Source organism: Elephantulus edwardii, unplaced genomic scaffold, assembly GCF_000299155.1.
Source record: "Elephantulus edwardii isolate Elephantulus edwardi_28Jun2011 unplaced genomic scaffold, EleEdw1.0 scaffold00176, whole genome shotgun sequence".
NCBI lineage: Eukaryota > Metazoa > Chordata > Mammalia > Macroscelidea > Macroscelididae > Elephantulus > Elephantulus edwardii.
The window spans coordinates 3803217-3823956 of NW_006399926.1; the positions used below are offsets into that span (position 1 = coordinate 3803217).

The following is a 20740-nucleotide window of genomic DNA, read 5'->3' on the forward strand; positions in this document are numbered from 1 at the left end:
GTCCTCCCCGCTTCACCCCAAAAGGACACCGTGAGACCCAGACCAGTCAGGAACACGGGCACAGCTGCTGGCCTTTTGCTGGCCGTTTAGTTAGTGTCTTACAAGAATGTTATTTACAAAAAAAAAAAAAAGAATGTTATTTACAGGGAAAAGGAACATCTGGCTAGGGGCAGGTCTACAGAAGATTAAGATGCTGTTATAAATGTGTTCATTTGGGAGATCTTTAAATCAGATCAGAGGTGGAGGTGCCCATCTGGGGCTCAGAGGAGGGAGCCTGGCGGGAAGTGGAAATTGGAATGTCATCTGGCTATACATGGGCATTATAGCCCCATGAATAAAATCACTTAGGCAGGAAGGAGAGAAAAATGAGAACAAAAACTCATTGCCATCAGGTCAGACCCAACTCATAGCTGACCCTCAGAGGCTGTAAATTGCACAGGAGGAGATGGACCATCTTTTCCCTTGAAGTAGGTGCTGGATTCAGACTGCTTACCTTTGGGTTTGCAGTGCAACTCCCTAGCCGCTCCCTACTCACTAGGTGAGAGGAAAAAATGAAAAGAAAGATCCAGAACCAAGTCTTGAGGAGTGGGCAGGTGGGGGCACAAAGCATCTGGTCCCTGTCCTGTCCAGTTGGTGACTTATTCTACTCCTTGTCCACTAGCTTCTTCCCCTCACTGTCCTCTGGGGCCTCCTTACATCATCTCATGTCCACTCCTATTCCCTTCAGGCCGTTCTTCAACATCAGCATCATCCTTCGACATACATCAGATCATGTCACTCCCCTACTCAAAACCCTGTGTAAACATAGTTACAGGATGGCCCAGGCTGTTACTCCTAGATGTATGGCTGGAGACATCCATCCATATACAAACTTGCACATGAGTTCATCACATCATTAAGAGCCAGAAAGTGGTAACAACCTTGTTGTTATGTGCCATCAAGTCACCTGTGACTCCTAACGACCCTATGTACAACAGCCCTATCTATCTATAAACCCTGCTGTGTCCTGTGCCAATCTTAATGCCTCCGACACACCTATCCCCATTATCACTTTACTGTCCATTAACTGATGAATGGTTAAACAAAACTGTGGCATATCCATCCAGTGAGTCACAAAAAAGGATTAAGGTATTAATGCCGCTACCACATGGGTGAACATTGAGAACAGGCTAGAGAAAGAAGCCAGACACAAAAGGTCACTTGTGATTCCATTTATATGAAATGTCCATAGCCGACAAATCCATAGAGGTACAAAGTACAATAGTGTTTACCAGGATTGGAGGCTGAGAAGTTAGGGAGGAAAGTGGTTTCTTTCTAGAGTGATGAAAGGTTCTAAAATTGATGGAGGTAATAATAACACTGACTATCCTGAAATCAAATCAGTTATATACATTTAGAGTGATTAATTGTATGATCCATAACTTAATAAATATCTATAAAAATAAAACAAACGCTATAGTGGCTTCTGACTGCACTTCACAGAAACACAAGACCAGCTGTGAACCCCCAGACCCAGTGTCAGCCCGTGCCACCCTCTCGTGTGTCTGGCCTTCATCAGTCTGCTGTCTGGCTCACTTCTGGTCCAGCTGTTCCTTCTCCTTCAGCAGTTCCCTGCCTTGGAAGGGTGTGTGTCCTTCCGAGCCTTCAGAGCACTACTACCATCCAGAATTCTTGCAGATGTGGTTTCTTGTTTTGTGTCTGTTCCATTCCTTGTCTTATCTCCTCACCTCATTAAACATCCCAGGAGGACAAGGTCCATACTTCATTTTGCTAAGTGTCCTGCCCCAGCATCAGACATAGTGCCTACTACAGAATAGGTTCTCTGGAATATATGCAAACTGAAGAAAAGAGGGTCTAAGTCGTTTAAAACGCTGCACCAGGCTGTGCTTGGCCCTGTTGTCTTTGTGAATCTGACTCAAGTCTCTAATGTAGGGGAGGGCACAATCCCGGTAGAGTCCAGTGACATCGTGCCTACATGGGATGGCATTCGGCTCGGGGAGCGACTCCGTACCATGTCCTGTAGTGACAAAATCCTCCGCTGGAACATACTCGGCCTGCAAGGGGCACTGCTGACCCACTTCCTGCAGCCTGTGTACCTCAAATCCGTCACGCTGGGTAAGGATGGGATGCCGAGGGAGCTGGAACTGGTCTGTTGTTCTAATGCCCAAATCCTGGCAACCTCTCTGCTTCGTTGCCAGGTGTCTCCCTTTTTTGACATGTAATTGATTCTGACCGCCCAGTCTGCCGTGTAGGAAGATTGTTTAGGGAAGCAAGTCAGAGACAAACAGCAGCCTGACACTGCAGTATCTTAATGTCCTTGTGTTCTTGGCCCAATCGTGACCCTTCCACACTGTTCCCATATCCTGGGCAGCCAGTCAGAAGGCGCTTCCTGACAAGGGAGCTGTCCCTCTGCCCTGTTTTCTACCTTCAAACCACCCCACACCTCTGCCTTTCACAGCATATGACGCAAACACACCTTTATACATTTTTGTACTCAGGTTACCTTTTCAGTCAAGGGCATCTTACCCGTGCCATTTGCTGCCGTATGACACGAGATGGGAAGACATTTGAAGATGGATTACGATACCCCTTTACTGTCAACCACCCCAAGGTACGTAACACCGTCGTTTCCCCTCTAGCTTTTCCCACTTTTCTAGTAATCCCGTCAGCAGAGAGAAACATACGTAACGGCCCAGAGGAGCCCTTAGTGGTGTCCTGAGAACTCGCCCTCTGTTCCTCTTGGGTTGCCAGGGCTTCCCTGACTGTGCTTGGAATTAACCTGAATAGACGTGGGGTTAATATGTCTAGAATTTGCTTAGTCTTGGCCAAGCAAACCACTGCCACCAGCTCAATTCTGATTCAAGGCCACTCCGTCTGGTCTTCTAGCCTGGAAGTCTTGACAAGAGCGGGCTGCCTCTTCCTTCTTCCACTGAGCACTGGTGCCTTGGGCCCCTTTCCTTTTGCTCAGCAGCCCAGCACTGATGTGCAACACCACAAGGAAGGACTCAATCTTTGCTAAACAGGCTACTAAATAAGGGGGAAAGAGAGGCACCACATCCCTGTTTCTCATGTGTCATGAGTCATGAGTACCTGCTTCGAAACTACTCTGACGAGTTCCCATGTTTCTCCTGGCATCCCTAGGTTGGCCGAGTCAGTGTGTATGATTCCAAAAGGCAGTCCGGGAAGACCAAGGAGACAAGCGTCAACTGGTGTTTGGCTGATGGCTACGACCTGGAGATCCTGGATGGGACCAGAGGCACCGTGGATGGGTGAGGAGACACAGCAATGTATGGCCGGGCCTGACTCAGGGAGGGTCTCCAACGCTTGCCAGCTACCTCCCCTTCCATGCTTTCTCCACCTTGGGTCCACCGCTTTCCTAGTCTCAGGTCAATGATCGTGGTTTTATTTCCCCAGGCCACGGAATGAATTATCACGGGTCTCCAAAAAGAATATTTTTCTTCTATTTAAGAAGCTCTGCTCCTTCCGTTACCGCAGGGACCTACTAAAACTCTCCTATGGTGAGGCCAAGAAAGCTGCCCGTGAATACGAATTAGCCAAGAACTACTTCAAAAAAAGCCTGAAGGACATGGGCTATGGGAATTGGATAAGCAAACCCCAGGAGGAAAAGAACTTTTATCTCTGCCCAGTGTAGTACGAGTCAGGACAGGCTGGGGGTATTCACACTGGGATGAGAGAGGTGGGTTGTAGCTTTTCTCACCACATTGGTCTAGGTTTCTGGGTTCTCTTTTTTTGTTGTTTTTTCCACCCTCCTTTCTTTTGAAAATGAAACCAGGATTGCTTATCCTGAGGACTTCAGGTTTCTGTTCATCCCACTTTGGGATTGCTGGCTGGGTCTGGCCAGGCCCCTTTTTGTTTTCCCAAGTGAAGATGCAAAGACTTTGGGAAGAGGAAAAGGGCTCTTTTTCACTCAGAGCATAACTATCTGCAGCCATTTCTTCTTCAGTTGGTTGGGGTTTTTTGTGTTGGTTTTTTTTTTCCCCTTTTTATCCATTTCCTCCAAGTTTGTGTTTGCTACACTGGCCTCTTGTGGTCTTGATGAGGTTCCAGTTGAGTCTTATTTGAATCATGTCAGGGATTGATGGTTTCAATGACCGTGCAGACCCCTCTACCCCACTCCTCCCCTTCTGGGTTTCCTGCCTTGTGATCATTGTTTCTCTTTTTTTCTACCTGAGAAGATAAAGAGGTGACCTTAAAGTCTTTGGTGAAACCTTTACAAGGGCAGGAATTGAAAGCTGCAGTGAATTAATTCCTGGTGCCAGTGGAAGTGTGTGATGGGCATCCGCAGATAACAGCACCGTGATCTTTGGATCTTGCACTTTAGGCAGCTGGGAGGGCCCAAGAGGCAGGGAAGGGCCCCTTCCCCAGACAGCAGGGAGCCTCCCACCAGCCAGACTGCGCCCAGGACCGCCTAGGAACAGCCGAGCTCCCTGCAGAGACGGGGGGGTGGGGGCAAGCGTTCCTCGGAACACTGCCAAGCACCCAGCTGTCTGTCCTCTTTGAGCTTTTCTAGGAGCTGCCCTACCAGTGGAGGGAGTGAGGCCAGTAAACCCAACCAACTAGCAGGATGAAACTCGGGACAGATCTGAGAGGGCAAGTCACCTCCACTCAGATAATTAGGACAAAATAGAATTAACAGGGTGAACAATCATGTTGGGTCCAGTCTGTTCCACCCAGCGTGTTTCTCCTGACAGTGACCCAAGGAAAACTGACAAGTCATGGGTAAATTAGGAGTTCTTAAAGGACCGCGGTAGATGTTAATTTTTGCCTGTTACAGATCATCTGTACTTGCAGATTTTAAATCTGCCGTACTTTTCCCATTGACCCAGTGCGCTCATTTTACCAGATGGATTCTTCCATGTGGACTGACACACACAGAGGGTCCCCCCTGCCTGTTAGGGTATCTTTATAGGCTTGATATGTGGCGAGACAGTAGCTTAAGGCAAAAGGGCAGGCTGTTCTCAAACTCTTGTGAGGTGAAGCCACCTCACCCCAATACTTACAGTCAGAGCCGTTGGCCTCTCTGGAGTCTGGCTCCGAGCACCGCTCAACCAGCCAGTCAAGAGAACTGGAGGCTCTGCGTCCTCCAGGACCTGACCTGTCTCTCCTCTAGATAGTATATCTTCACCTGTGAATGTGCTGACTGCGCACCCACCCTTCCCTCCCCTCTCCCTCCTGCTGACCCGCTGCAGACTACTGACTAGTTCACCCCGCGCCATTTGTCCCTCCAGCAATCGATGTGTCTACCTGTGCGCTTTTATTCTTTGTGGCGATATCACCCTCTTCCTCTGACCAAATATATCAACCAAAATAAGAAGATCCAAGTTTCTAGAACACACTAGGGATGTCCTTGCAGAACACCCACGTGTCTGGAGCAGCCGGTGGGGAAGCAGCCTGTCTTCCGGATGGAAGGGGCCCACTCCCTGGTCGTCTGCCTCTGCCAGAGGCACATAGTGAGTTCTGGCCCCTCTGGGGCAGGTGCTGTGGCTCCCGGCCACCACAAGGAAGCTCATGCCCTGGCTGTACAGCCTGCAGGGCCCTCACCTGCTGGGTCCTTGGGACAGGTGGTCTGTCCGGGATCACCTGCAGAACTCTGGCCACTGCCGCCCCTTGAACCAGGAGCACAGGAGCTCTCAAAAGATCAGCCCACTTGCCCCCAAGCTGTTATATAGCCTATTTCCAGTATTCCATGTCTGCTGTAGCAAGCCAGCAAAGCATCCCTGAGCCCCCGTGTCCACTGGACGTGAGCCTGTGCCAGGCCCTGTGCCACCTGGTCACCACACCCAGGACCCCGGATGGAGAAGGCAGAGCTCCAGCCAGAGGGCTCTGCTTGTTCCTCTGTCAGACCTTTGTTTTTAAAAATCAGGAGCCTTCTTTTTTTCTTTTTTTTAAATGATTTTTGTAGTTGATTTGTCTGAACTGTGGCTACTGTGCATTCTTTGAATAATCAATCACTTGTAAGAATTGTCGCTGCTTAAAGCTTTTTCCTTTCCTCACGCTGAAGAGACTTTGTTGGTTATTGGAGTCTTGGTAGTGACTCCAAGAGCAAAGTTGGGATTAGCCCAGGTGTACACTTGGGTCCTGTGATGGCTGCAGTCCAGTTTTATAATTCTGCTTTTATGTGTCTCTTGATATCAGTGACTAACAATATACATTCCTCATAAATAAATTTTAAAAAATATACAACTTAATTGTTAGAGAGCCTTGTCTTGTTTCGGGGAGAGGGCTGGATGGGAGCCCGTGGCCCAGATCTGGTGACACTCCAGAAGCACTGAGTGCAGGACAGAGGTGAGGACAGGCTACATGGACACTCTGTAACTGCCTCCCCTGCTCCGTCCAGTGTCCAGCCCAGTAAATAGATTGTCCCAGGAACTTGATGTGCAAAATCTCCAGGCCCAGACTGGAAGGATGAGGGGGATCCTTAAGGCAGTATCAGAGTATACACACACACAGTCCTGGTGGCTCTGTGGTTAAGCACCTGATTTGCTAACCCAAAGGTTGTCTAAACCCGCCGACCACTCCACGGGCGATGGATGCGCAATCTGCTGCCATGAAGATGACAACTGGGGGCCCCAGAGGCAGTTTTGCTCTATGCACAGGGTCCCCGTGGGTCCGAACCAGTTGAGGGCAGTGGATTTTTGGTTTCTCTCCCTGCAAGCTGTTTCTTATCCCACCTTCCAGCTGCTTTGCCTGCGGGGAGATGCTTATTTCCTGGCCCAGAATGACTTGGCTGGCATCTTATACAAGCAGATAAATCATTTGCATTTTATTTCATTCACGGCATCCAGACTCTCACATCCTGAGTTTCAAGAGATTGCACCACTTTACACAATGTAATTTAGAATGGAATTTCTCCAAGACTCTCACAAACTTATGACACCCATGGGCATCAAGGACCTAACAGGAGGCTACCTTAGGTCAAAATGAAATCTCCTCACCTAGGAGACTTCCCATCATATAGCCGGAACTGCAGAGTCCAGGGGAGTTGGCAACGTTTGGGACTGCATCGAGTCAAAGCCCAGTCTCCACACGGGCGTCTTTCAGCGTCTGCTGCAGTGTGATGCTGGGTGGGCTGAGACTGTTTAAAGGTGGTGGGGGGCACTGTCTGCCAGCCAGGGGGTACCCAAGTGTCAGCATCTGACCTCTGCTCCCAGGCAACTCCTAGTTCTTAAACTACGGCAAATGCTTACACCATCTTTCCATTCCCAGCCCTGCTGGAGGCAGGATGCCCTGGGAAGGACAAAAGGGCATTTTCCACAAGTCATTTCCAGGGACACTCACTCTTCCTTTTACCCAAGAGGCCTACAGTTTAATAGTTTACAGAATCTGGGTCCCCATCAACCCAGTGTCCCAAAGGCAGGTCTGACCACCATGCAGACTGTGGCACTGACTTCAGGCCATCCCAGCCTCCTCTGCTGGGCTCAGTCTACTATAGATCCAACCACTTTACCATTTAATTCCCATCTAATAAACTTGGAAGTTAAGAAAAAAACCCACAATAATTCAATAGCAGACTGTCACCCATTACCTTTTTTTTAGATTCCTGTAATGCCTAAACCACTCATGAACCCAGTTTCTTCTGCACTACCCTGTCCCCCTATTGCTCAGCCCTGGCCAGGCGTGGGGGTAGGGGTGCTCCTCCTCATTCCCACAAATAACAGAGCAGCAACAAGAGATCTTTGGAAACAACCTTCTTTACAAGAATCTTTACTTCCAACTGAGCACGGCCTGGTCTGGCCTAGACCAGTTCAAATATTCCAGGAGTGCAGATGAGGGCCAAGGTCAGTGTGGGGAAAAGTGCACCAGGAGTATGGAGTGAGGTGTCAATGATTCCAGACCTGCAGCCCCTTAGGAACCATGTCATTTTCACATTAGCCTCTTGGGTCTGTTGGGATGAGAACTAAAAGGTGGTCCCTGTTCTGTCGAGTCAGGGTCATGAGCGGGAGGCTGGTCAGTAACAGGTTGGGACAGGGATGACTCGCTGGGACCACCGGCTCTGGGAGTGACGTCAGAAGAGGTCTGCTTTCTCCCTAAGGTCCGCTCTCAACAGCTGTGTCACTTGGCTTTTCTGAGGCCCCATTATCTCATCTAGAAATCGAAATCCTACCCTACAGGATTGTGAGGCCTAAGGAAAGTGCATCGGGAGAAGTGGGCTCAGGGCAGACCCTTTGTAAACGCTATGGAGAACTGACTGGGAGGGGCAGAGCATGAGCCAAAGCCCCCAAGCCTTTTATTGCCTTAGAGGGAAATGATTTTGCCTTTGTTCCACAGATAGTCTTCCTCCACAGAAAACTCCATCTGGGGCTACCCAGGTCTTGTTTGCTTTTCCATTTTCAATAATTTGGCACAGCTGCCAGGGCGCTGCCTTGCTCCTGCTGCACTGCCAGCCAGCGGGACCCAGGCAAGCCTCATTACATAAAAATGGCTATCAGATCACCTGTGGCCCTGCCAGCTCTGTTGGCTACAATCCCAACTCGCCTCTCCTCATTGGGCCTCTTGGGTCTGTTGGAATGAATGTTAAAAGGTGGTCCCTGCTCGGTCCAGTCAGAGTCATGAGTGGGAGGCTGGTCATCTCTGCCTCCCCATCCACACCCTGTGCTGAGCTGGGCACTGTTATCTAGAGACTGTCCCATCGTAAAAAGCAGGCCAGGGCCTTCCAGACAGCACCGAGGAAGGAGAGAGGCCTAAGAGTGGAAGAGACTGGTCCCTAGGGTGTCTGTGTGTCCGAGAGGATTGGACCACCACACCTGTGCACTGCAGCCCTCCAGAATGGCCACTCCATGATCCTGGCCAGTGCTCTCTGCTTGTGTTGGGTCTGCTCCCGCCCCTCAGCATCAGCTGCCACCCCACGCCCCCATCCCTGTGCTTGGGGGTGAAGCAGAAGGCCCAGCTGGACTCCAGAGAAGAGAATGACCTGTGTCAGGCCAGGCCCTTGGGGTGCGCTTGGAAAACTAACCTCTGTGTGACCTGCCATCTGCTGGCCCCACACTGAGCACGGCTAGAACCACAAATTAGAGCCAGTCAGGTGGGGGAGGGGGGGAAACGGGTGGAAGGAGGCCCCAGGGAAGGTCCATCTCCTGGAGTAGCCAGACAGCCAGCATCCTGCTGGCCCCTAGGAGCCAAATCAGGATACAGCCTCCAGAGGCTGTGCTTTCGGGGGCAGGGGGTGGGGGGGCGGTGCTCTTGGCAGCAGCAGGCCTGTCCACGTGTCCTTCCAAAGTTTTGCTTCAAAGCTGCTCAGTATTGGTTGGAAGAAGGAAATGGAGTAGCCCAAGCAGGAAGGATGGACCCTCAAATAGAAGGAATGAGAAGAAGGTGCCAGCATGGCAGTCCCAGCCTCCTGAATCTGCATCTCACCCAACGCTATTTCAGGCACAAAGGCCGGATGGACTTAAAAGCTGAAATCCTCGATTTGTTTCCTTCAAACAATCAGTCAGTTCAGAGTGGCCCGGAAAGCAGGACACTCACTCCAGATGGATTTCAGGGCAGGGAAGGTCGGCGAACCCGTCTGTTAGCTGTCTCCCGCTCTGCATCTGTTTCCTCCTCTGTAACGTGGGTAGGGTCTGCAGGAGGCTCTCCCGGCTCTCCTCCTCAGTGAATGTGCTATTTACACCCACGAGGTCATCCAGGCTCAGAACTCACAGGCCCTCCTAATACCCAATCGTGTCCACCACACGCTGAGCCGAGTGAGGAAGTTAGGGATGTCTAGTGGGTGCTGAGAATTCTTCCTTGGACCAAAAGAGGGTTTAGCAGGCTCTGAGCCGCTTAAGAAAGAAGGTGTGTGAGGCTGTGGTGAAGCCTCCCCAAGAGGCTGTGTCAGGCCCAGCAGTCCTGTGGGGCAGGAGTCCCTCTAAGGAACACCCAGCCTGGGTGCTGATCACTCAAGCCAAGTGGATGCCAAGTCCCATGTAGGCCCTCTTTTTCCTACTGAGCTACCACTGTATTAGGTCAAGCCTGGAGAGTCCAAGCCCCTGTCCCTCCCTCAATCCAGCTTGACCTCCTCCTGCCATGTGGGGGCCTCAGAAGGATGCCTCCCCTTGTTGGCGCCTCCCAGTTACACTTCTCAAGGTGGAAGGCTGAGACATCTATCTCTATTTAACCTTTATCCTCTACTGTCAAACACTACTGTTTGGCTTGGTACGAGAGGAGGAGGAGAAGGGCCAGGGTGCGAAGCCGCTGGGCCAGCCTCCAGGTCGGAGCTGACAGTGTGAGTGGAGGTGTGCACATGGGAGGGGCCCCAGATGAAGAAAACTGATGGATCTGTGGGGGCAGCACCCCTCTGCCTGGTAGCTTGTTCATCCCTCCTCCACCTTGCACTCTTGTACAACAGAGGACGAAGGGGTGAAGGAGCACGGAGCTGGAGTGGGCCTCACTTGGAGCTGGGAGCCGAGTGATCTGGGTGGAGCAAGGTTGTGGCAGTGTAGTTCTGGAAGAGCGGCTGCAGGAACATCCCAATGGTGCCAAAGACACACACAAAGACAAATATCCAGAGGAACAAGCGGTCAATCACCATGGCGACATACTTCCAGTCCTCGCTCACCTGGATGGAGAAGATGGAGGGCCAGGTGTCAGTCACATGGTTCAGGATGGAAGTGGGATGGGTCTATACAACTCCCACCACACTCCCTCATCACCCCTTTTCCTTTATGACCCTAGGGAAAAGCATGGCTTGGATTTAAAAACCCCCAGGGGGAACTCTGACGCCTTAACAGGAAAGGCAGGTGAATCAAATCCATCAGCTGCTCCAAAGGAGAAAGATGAGCAATCTCGTGTGATTTAGCATCTCTGCAAACCCTCTGGTGAGTCTGTTCCAACCATACGGCACCTCACAACAACAACAAAAGCCCCTAGTGACCCCACTGTCTTCAGGGCCTATACAAACTTTCATGTCTAGAATCAAGGCCCAGCTACCGGACTCTGGCCCTATATAGCTTTGTCTTCTGCACCAAACCCCAGTGTGCCCTCTCGGGTCTCTCTTGCCTTTGGATTTCCTCTGGGTTTGGAATCCCATCCTCCTTTTTCTGCTTGGCGAACTCCTCTGTTGCCTCCTCTGTGAAAGTTTCCCAGACCCCCCGATGAGGAGCCACTGTCCCCTGGGGGTTTCCTCAGCTCTGTGTGCACATCTCCATCAGAATATTTTTAATGCACTGTATTTTCCTTTCAATTTGCTGTCCCTCTACTAAGCTGTGAGCTCCTGAACCACAGGACACAGTGTGTGCAGTAAGGGGATGCTGAGCTACTGAACAACGGGGAGCCTCTGTAGGCCTTGCTCCTTATGTCACTCCACAGGAAGCCCATCCATCAACTGCCCTTCAGTCATGGAAGCCCCAGAGGCCAAGGTTCAAGTCCTAGAGGTGAACACCCTCGGAGGGTTGAGGGCCAACCACAGGGCTTGAATGAAGGCCCAGCCTTTCCTCAGCTGCTCAATCCCAGCTTGAGTCTGGACACTTGGACACATGGGAAGCTGGGGTCTGGCCGGCTCTAGCGGGGAAAGGAGTCAGCTGCCACCTTCCTTTAGTCAGCAGCTACATAATTACATGTTCACGGGTCAAGTGGGATATTCAAAGAACAGATAAGAGGACAAAGTGATGTGGTCATCCTGTATTTCTGCATAGCCTTGATTTTCAAGTAATGGCCTGGTCATTGACACCTATGTCAACAAATGAAAAGTCATAGGTATAACAGAAATGTTTGGGGGCTTGGGTTTTCTTTTTTTAAAAAAAGAAAAAAAAATTCCAGGCAGAGGGACTCTTATTGTCAATGCTCTGGATGAAGCAGACAGGCCAGGGACATAAGCAAAGGGAAGAAGGCCCATGGTGAGGTGAGAACTCACTGTACGTGTTTGGATGGAGGGATGCAGAAGCGAACACAGGCCGTCAGGAGACTGCCCTGATCCAGGCAGGAGCTGCTGGTAGCCTAGAACCAGGGTGGAGGTGAAGCAAAGGATGCACTACTGAGTGGATGGTGATGCTTCTTACTAGAAGATGGGAACTAAGAGACAGCAAGCTAGCAGAAGGAGAATGTAGATCTAGCAGTCTGCTTTGGAAATGTTACCTCTGAGATGCCAGTGAAACATCCAAGTAGGTCACTGCTTCCTCAGCACCTGCCTCACAACATGCACAATGCATGAATGGACTGCAGAGGGGCTGGGCGTGAGGGGCACGTGGTAGGCAGAGACGACCCTGTACCTCAGCTCTCAAGACTTGACCTTACTGCTGACCTTACTGCTACTGCTCCCTCTCTTCCAACCTTAGGTCTTACCCCTTTTCCTCTCACTGAACCTGTAAAGAATTTGCTGGTCCACATTCTAGTCCTATATCCAGCACTTCCAGATGCCAAAAAGGGGAAGCTCTTAAATCCCAGTCCATAAAGGGTAGTGCAGGAGCCTGCCTCTCCTCATTATTTAACTAGAATAGCAGGTCCCTAAGGAAACCTGGTTAGTCACCATGACAACAGCTGAGCCTTGGCCAGGGATCCAGAGACTGACCACAGGGACAGCTCAAATGCGAGGCTCTCAGCAAATCACACACCCCATCAACACCTAGCCGCAGTGCTCAAGTCCCCTTTATAGTGGGATTCAGGGTGAGTCAGAGCCCAGGCCCCCAACCGGCCCCACCTCCATAAATATTTTTCATCAGGCCTGCCCCTGTCCCAGGAGAGCAGAAAAGGGATACTGATTTGGGGCTCGTCTTCTCTGTGGGGAGCAGACTTTAACGCTTCCTCCGCACATACACTTTTTCTGCTGCCCTCAATCCTGTCTGCCCCCTTGGGGCACACAAGAAACTCATCACCATTGAGCTGGGAGCTGCAATCGCAAGAATTTGCGAAGGTAAGTGGCAGGGAAGGGCTCTGGGGTCAGAGCCGCCACAAAGCCGCAAGCACCTCCTCCCACCATGCCACCACCCTCCCAACAGTCACAGGGCACCAGCTGAGGCATTCTGTCCTAGATCCTGGTCCTCAGGAAGCTACAAGGTCATCCAGTACCTATTCCTACTTAAGTGGCACCGCATCCCCGAAGCCAGAGAAGAGCCCAGGCCAAGGTCCCCTCTTGCTGCCTCTGTCCTGTCTCAACCACCTGGGGTCTGCGCACCGTTAGCTTAGCCGATCTAATGAAGGAAGGTGGCTGCTGTCCAGACCCCAGGCCCTGGAAGTCCGAGGCCCTGACCCTCTCTGTGTCCTCGTGCCCCCCTGGCCACACTCACACTCTGGTCGTCGTCCTCACTCCGCATGTGGTCTGCAATGAAGCGCACGCCATCCACCGCCTCCCGGAGCCCGCAGCCGCACGGTACTCCAGGGCCAGCTACCGGAGCGGGCTCAGCCCCGAAGGCCCCTGCGAAGCCCTGTACGGATGCGCGGTTGACGTAGCACGTGCACGAGTCGGCCCCGGGGGCTTCGCGGAAGAAGAGCGAGGCTCCCGCTCCCTCGCGCTCACGTTGGCGCCGGCGCATGCGCAGCCGCTGGCGGGCACAGTGGTGCCGCGGTTGCTGCATGAAGAGCAGGGCCGGCAGCTTCTCCAGGAAGACGACCTTGACCCACGGGGCCATGGTGTGCGTGGTCGGGGAGCGATGGTGCACGTTTAGCACACACACGCTGGTGACGATGGAGAAGGTGACAAGCACCATGGTGAACATGAGGTATTTGCCCACGAGGGGCACGTCGAGGGAAGTGGGCGGTACGATCTTGGAGATGAGTAGCAGGAAGACAGTGAGCGCCAGCAGCACAGAGATGCACAGCGTCATTTTCTCACCGCAGTCGGATGGCAGGTAGAAGACCAGAATGGCCAGTGAGGTGATGAGCACGCAGGGGATGATGAGGTTGATGGTGTAGAAGAGCGGTTTTCGGCGGATGATGAAATCATATGTGATGTCCACATATGTGGAGTCTTCAGGATTCTCATTGCGCCGGCCCGGCAGTGCCACGATGTCCCACTCACCACTGGGTGTAAAGTCATCCAGGTTGGCAACATCACTCTTGAGTACCAGGTCGATCTCCGTGCGGTCATAGGTCCATGAACGGAACTTCATGGTGCAGTTCTGCTGGTCAAATGGGAAGTGCTTTACCTCGATCTTGCATGCACTTTTGTAGATGGCAGGAGGCAACCAGAAGATGCTCCCGTCATAGGAAACCACAGCGTTGGAATAGAAGGATACTTCATACATGCCATCAGCACTGCCAAGGAAAGGGCACGACCCAGTCAGCTCTGGCCTGATCGATCACCCATCTCTGCTCATCAACCCAGCCCTGAATAGGAAGTGAGGGAAGCGTAGCTAGGAGATATGGGAAAACCTCAGATTCGGGAACATTCAGAATAGTGAGAAGTGGAGTGGGAATTGAGCAAGACATGGATGGAAGTGGGTTGGCGAGAAGAGGTATCCTAGTCAGGAGGCCTCTGTAGCCCATTTGAGGTAGGAAAGGGTGGATAGAGGGTGGGGAAATGCATGCATGCATGTTAGTTAATACATATATGTAAACTGGTCGCTTCATATAGAGCTGGAGAGATTGGAAGGGGGGCAAGGAGGCTAGAATGAGAAAAGAAGCCTCAAGCAATAGAGTAATACAAGGCCCAATAGGAACTTTCACAATCAACCCCAGGGTCCCCTTTACCTCAGGTTCACCTACTTGTTGTACAGGACCACATCTGGGAGCCAGATGTGCTTGGATGGGAGCCTGACTTTCTTCATGTTGTCATACTCCTCTGGCTTCCAGGTGAGGCGATAATCCTCCCACTCCTGGGAAGGGAGAGAGAGAGAGAGGCAGCACCACCTCTGCCTGGGGAACAGCTTGAGTTCGAGGGCAGGGACCAGAGGGACTATATCTGACTTGAGGAAGCTTTCAAAAGCCAGACTCTCCCCACAGTGACTTCCTTGCCGAGGCTCATAAAATACTTTCTCACTAAATTTTCACAGGTTAGCTTTTAGACTTGACATCTTAGAGTAAAGTGAGAGCAGGGTCAGAGAAAAAGAGGAAGACCCTTGACAAAATGAATTGAGTCAGTGACTGTAACAGTGGGCTGGAGCATATCAGAGCTCGGGTGACACAGGATAGGGCAAGGTTTAGATCTATTGTTCGTAGGGTCACAGTGAGTTATAGTCAACATGACATCACCTAACAACAACAATCACGTATTTTATAAATGAGAAAATGAGTCTTGGAAAGTTTAACAAGGTCACAGAGCTAGTAAGTGCATAACCAAAATTCAGATCATGTTATTTAAGATTGTAAACTCTCTTATGTACTCAAGATACTGAAATAAAGGAGTATACACCGGAAAGCAAAGGTCGTGGGTGGAAGGAGCACTAACCTGGGTCAGCCAGACATTAGTGGTCATGATCTGCTCCCGCTCATGCTGTGGGAAAGACAAGAAGCTGACAAGCAGACCCTCAGCCTGTGGGCTCACTGTCCCTTATATCCCCCCCCCCCATGTCTCACCAACACTTGGAAGCTCCAGAGGAATCAACACAAACATACACACATTCCATCTACGCTAATTTCAGTGTCTTGGCAGACTTTGGGATATCCTCCAACTCACCACACTGATGAGCTGGGCTAGTGACACCATGAGCTGCACTGTCACCAGCTCAGAGCCATTGGTGGCTGGACGGATGAGCTTATTGTAACGAGAAGGGTCCAGGAGATGTTCCACCAGTCGTTCCTCTGTATCTGTACCCCAGACCCCTGGGCAGGAGAGACAGGAGGTAAATAGGCAGAGAGGCACACCCAGGACCTCACTCTACCCAGGTAGGTGGGACAACAACCTAGGTTCAACCAAGGGGCCATAACTTCCTGCTTCTTCATCCTTACAGTAACTGTAAATGCTTAGGTTACTCCACAGAAGCCTCAGAACAAGACCTTCATAGGAAAGCCCCTCTGAAATCAATTACCAAGAAGTCCAGACAGAACCCACAGAAATACTCCAGACTAAGAGCCCACTTTGCAAGGATTAGAAGAGATTTCTTTTTCCCCTAAGGTCTCAAAGCGTGGATTCAAAGGTTTGAGATTTCTGCTACTGTAAATTCCCTCAGTGGATGCTTATGACTAAAGTGATTTTGGACAATTAAGGAAAAGGGGACAGTAATGTCCCACCACACATCCTTTCTCTTTAGTGCCCTTTCATGTGTGCAGGTAAAGGTAATATTACATGTATCCACATGTGACCATATGTGGCCATAATCCCCCCCCCCCTGAAAAAAATTAGTTTCAGTAGACTAGGTTGCTTGAGATCTAAGTCAGGGCATAACCTCCCTAAGTTCTACACATACAGGAGCCCAACCTCCAGAAGATGGCATGGGAGTGTGGAGAGCCATTCTAATGTACTTTCCCTTTGTACTTGCCCCTCTATTCTGTACCTTCCTGCAACTCTGCACTCACATGATCCCACCCCTTCAAGTACTGCTTCCGGGACCTCTTTCTGGCAGAGCCTTTCTCTTCAAGGTTTCCAGTCCCACCCTACCTCGGGGCTGAGAAGTCAATTCTCTCCTCCTCCTCTGTGGGACAATCAGACTTGGAAGGCCAAAGTAGAGAAGAAGAAATGATGGGGAAGGGCACAAGGAAGGGCTCCTGAGCCAGGGAGATTTCTTGAGACAATTGTTTAACAATACGCTGAATGGCATCTCAGAGCCTGCCCTTCTGCCACTAAAGCAAGCCTAGCCTGAGGAGCTAGTTCCCCTCCCTCCTTCTCTTTGTGCCTTCACTCATCCCACCACCACTCTCAGGTTTCCATTTCTCCCTTGCACCACGTATTTTCTCACCCAGTTCAGTTTCCTAGGCGCACCCTCTAATCCCCTAGTGTCTCTCCTTTTACCCCAGTAGGTTCCCCTATCAATGGGATCGTTCATTCCTTCTTTCGGCCTGGTCGAATCTGAGCCACTAACTGAGGGAGGAGAACCTGGAGGTGCTCGTCCTTACCTGGGCACAGCCCGAGGAGGCTGAAGCTGAGGAGCAGTGCCATAGGGCCCGAGCGCCGGGCCATGCTGCTGGCATAGCTCGCCGCCTCGCCCAGACCGCTCAGCTCGCCACGGGCTGGAGGGCCGCGGGCGGGGCGCTGTCCGTGGTGCTGAAGCCGCGCCCGCACCGCCAGCTCCCGGCTGGTCTTGGGCCCACGTTGGTGTTCGCCGCCTTTGGTGCTGCTGTGGCAGCCGCCCGGACGATTCCAGGGGCTCAAGAAGCGGACTGCGAGGAAGAACCACCTTCTCGCTTATTATCCTGGGCTGAGCAGGCGGAGCGTTTTCCGGCTCCCCTTCTAGGGAATAGGATTGGGACAGTAAGGGGGTGGAGTCACCGCTCTGTAGGCGGAAGCGCCGGATCCCCGGAAAAAAAGGGGGTTTCTGGGTGAGATGTTCTTTCTCTGTTCCTGCCCATTTAGAACGTGTGTGAGAAGCTACACGGGATGGTGGAATTTTAAGGCCCTGTAATTGGAAGAAGGCCAAGAGGAGTTTGAGAATGAAGACGCAGAACCAATCAGCTGGCGGGTCGGGACCGTTTAATGCAGGATAGTGGAGGACTAGAAAGATGTGAGTCGGAAAGACCTTTTTAAGGTTCCCTGGTCTTTATCCACGCCAATTCAAACGATCCTGCTCCCAGAGAGGACTGATGATACAGCAGAGAAAATGCATTTGAGACCCGTAGAGGGTCTGGGCTTGCTAATTTAAGAAGGCAAACTTTCCAGCTATGGAAACTGGGGAAAGGGACCCCTCACCTGGTCTCTTAATTAATACTTTAAAGGCCGGAGAGTGGAAGGTGGGGAAGTCTGGACTGTGCCTGATGAGAAATTGATCCTGAAGGTTTTGAAGAGTAGGAGGCTAAGTGACCTTTGTCAATTTGCAGTCACTCTCATTCCATTCCACTGCAGCCTTTGACCTCTAAATGGCTAGGGGGATCAGATGACAATTTCAGAGGCCTGCTGGACAATGAAACTAACACAAAGGAGCAAGCTGAAATGGAGAGAGGTGTCAGAACTTTGTTTCTTTGATCTTTTAGCTACTGAGCCAATAAAGTCCAACCCCACCTCTCTTTAAAAAAAAAATCTTTAAAGCTCCTTTGAACTGGGTTTTTCAGTTTCATCTCAAAGATTTCTTACTAAAACAGCCTTTATTCCATCCATATCTACTTCTCTAACCTCTAGTCCACACTCTAACCTTTGGCAATGTCTTTAAATTCCTTGTGCATTCTCTTCCTTTCAGCCATCCTATCTTTCTTTGCACTTGATATTTGTTTTTTTAATTTTGTAATGGTTTTGCATACAAAACTCATACATTGAGTTTCACACTTTCCTTTATTCTCATTGTTTCATACAGTCATTCCCACACATTGTATTTTACAAAATTAATCTCCATTGAACTAGGCCCATCACTATCCTGTCCTTTCAGCTCCCCACTAGATCTTTCCCATTTCTTTCACCCAGTCCCTCCACCAAATTGTATGACCCCATGATGGTGATGTCCCCCCTGCCTACCCTCACCCCTCTGTTCCTTCCCCTTCCCTCTTCATGCACATTTTACTAGTTATCCTTCCATTTTTAACTATAATGGTCTTTATTCAGAATTTGTCCTTAGGAGACTGAATTAGCCCATGTAGCATAATGCTCTCCAGTCTCTCCCATGTTATGTAGTATTTTTTGAACTTGAGGATATTTTCAACACTAAGGGTTTTGGTTTGGTTTTTTACTCTTTTGTCATTATTTTCTTCCAGTCACCTTCTACTAACTTAGAGCATCTGGCAAAAATGGCAGTTTCTAAGGAAGCCATAGGGAGCATAGGTGGCATAGTCCATAAAAAGTTATGCTGCTAACCTAATAGCATTGTCTCTCTGGAGGTTCAAATCAACAAGCAACTCCACAGGAGAAAGATCTTCCCATGAAGTTACTGCCTTGGAAAACCTGCTGGAGAGTCAGCTGTGAGTCAGTTCAACTTGATGGCAGTAGGAGTGAGAAAGCCTCAGCCCAAAGGTGTTCAACTTTAGCTCCATGGGTCATCAAGCCTAGCTCTGCCAAGTGCCTGGAAGTACCGTGTTCTGCCAGCAAGCTTCTCATCTGAATGTACTCAGCTCTCTCTCTCTGTGAGTTCAGAAGTCCACTGTAGCCACATTGTTTGGTGAACCAGCAAGCCCACTGCACTCTTATTTTAATTTTCTAGTTTTCTGTCATTGCTCCTCAACAATCTTGTGCTCTCTCCCTGAGTCTGAGGACATACTCCACTCCCCTCTTTCCTTAGTGGTAGCGAGATGTACCTCTCACCCATTATCCTGTATGTTCATAGCCACCCCCCCCAGTTGGGTCCATGAACCATACTTGTATTCTAAGCAGGTTGACCTATTCCCTTGGTGGAAATAGTTCTCGTCCAGTCATTTTGTAAAAGGTAGTTAAGTAATTCATTGTATAACAGTAGATTATACAGGAAACTTTATCATGTTGTTGTTGTTGTTACGTGCCATCAAGTCACCTGTGGCTCATAGCGACCCTATGTACAACCGTCCTAAACCCTGCTCTATCCTGTGCCAATCTCACTGTCTCCAACACACCTACCCCTATTACGCCAGTCACTGAATCAATCCATCTCATAAAGGGTCTTCCTCTCCTGTGCTGTCCCTCCACCCTCCCAAATATGACGGTCTTCTCCAAGGATTGGTCCCTCCTTGTAACATGTCCAAAGTATGTCAGACAAAGCTTCAGAATACTTGCCTCCAAGGAGTAGCATGATTTAACCATCTCTAGGATGAACCTGTTCATTTTCTTAGTAGTCCATGTTATATTCAATACTCTTCTCAAGCACCACAACTCAAAGGCATCAATTCTCCTCCTATCATCCCTAGTCATTGTCCAGTTCTCTGATGCATAACAAAGACCATGGCCTGTATCAGATGCACCTTAGCCTCCAGAGAGACACCATTGCTCTTCAGTACTTTAGAGAGGTCCCTAACAGCAGACTTTCCCATCACAATATGTCTTTTCATTTCCTGCCTACTGGTGCCAAGAGTGTTGACTGTGGAGCCAAGCAAACTAAAGCTGTTAACAATTTCAATCTCTTCACCATCCATCCTGATGCCAACTAATAAGTAAACTATGCAGAAAGAAGTACTTTTTGAGGTAGGCCATGGCCCAGGCCAAAATGCAATTCAACTAATTGCTGTCATTTCAAAACCAGCCCACAGCGGTACTTTGGAGGCTGTAAACTGCTTGACAGGAGATTCCTCATCTTTCTCCTATGGAGCTGCTGGTGGATCCAAACTGGCATATAAGTGCTGCCTCTAGGTTAGAAGCACAGATCTGTGCGCACGACATCACCAGAGATCCCTTTGATCCAGCCCCATGTCTATCACTTTATGGTGACTCAACAGATGAGGAGAAGACTAGCATCTTTTATTTTGTAAGACAAGATTCTTCTTTAAAAGCTCAGCTCAAATCAGTTTATCCAACACACCCTTCAGACAGAATTTGGAGTAAATGTCAGAAAAAGACTGGAATGGAAGTGGGGTGACCACAGCCATATTATGTACATGGAAGTGAGCATTAAGTCTGCATCCACTCTCTCAGGGCACAGTCATGAATGAAAGCAATCCTGGAACCAAGGGAAGGGGTGAAGAACAAAAGCCTTCAGGAAAGGGGAAGTTATGTGAGTAGTCATTTCACTTGGGGAAAGGCTTGAAGCGGAGAAGAAGAGTCACTTTCAACCATTCAGATCAATAGTTGAATATCTGTTTTCCAGAAATTCTGCAGGTGTTAATGCCA

General features: G+C 50.1%; 2 protein-coding genes across 2 annotated transcripts in view; one reads left to right on the forward strand and one right to left on the reverse strand.

Moving 5' to 3' along the window:
• The window catches only part of ADAR (adenosine deaminase, RNA-specific), a 65464-nt gene extending 61812 nt beyond the window's left edge, over positions 1-3652 (forward strand). The window contains exons 14-17 of the mRNA XM_006895919.1: positions 1933-2115; positions 2499-2611; positions 3142-3269; positions 3415-3652. Of these exons, the coding sequence (XP_006895981.1) occupies positions 1933-2115; positions 2499-2611; positions 3142-3269; positions 3415-3652 (662 nt within the window). The remainder of the gene's footprint in view (positions 1-1932; positions 2116-2498; positions 2612-3141; positions 3270-3414) is intronic.
• Positions 3653-10292: 6640 nt separating this feature from the next.
• Positions 10293-17081, reverse strand: CHRNB2 (cholinergic receptor, nicotinic, beta 2 (neuronal)). The gene is made up of 6 exons (XM_006895837.1): positions 16924-17081; positions 15548-15693; positions 15320-15364; positions 14638-14747; positions 13221-14187; positions 10293-10558 (listed from the first exon to the last, which is right to left on the reverse strand). The coding sequence occupies exons 1-6, from the start codon at positions 16985-16987 to the stop codon at positions 10388-10390; spliced, it is 1503 nt and encodes a 500-aa protein (XP_006895899.1). The 5' UTR covers positions 16988-17081; the 3' UTR covers positions 10293-10387.
• Positions 17082-20740: the final 3659 nt, after the last annotated feature.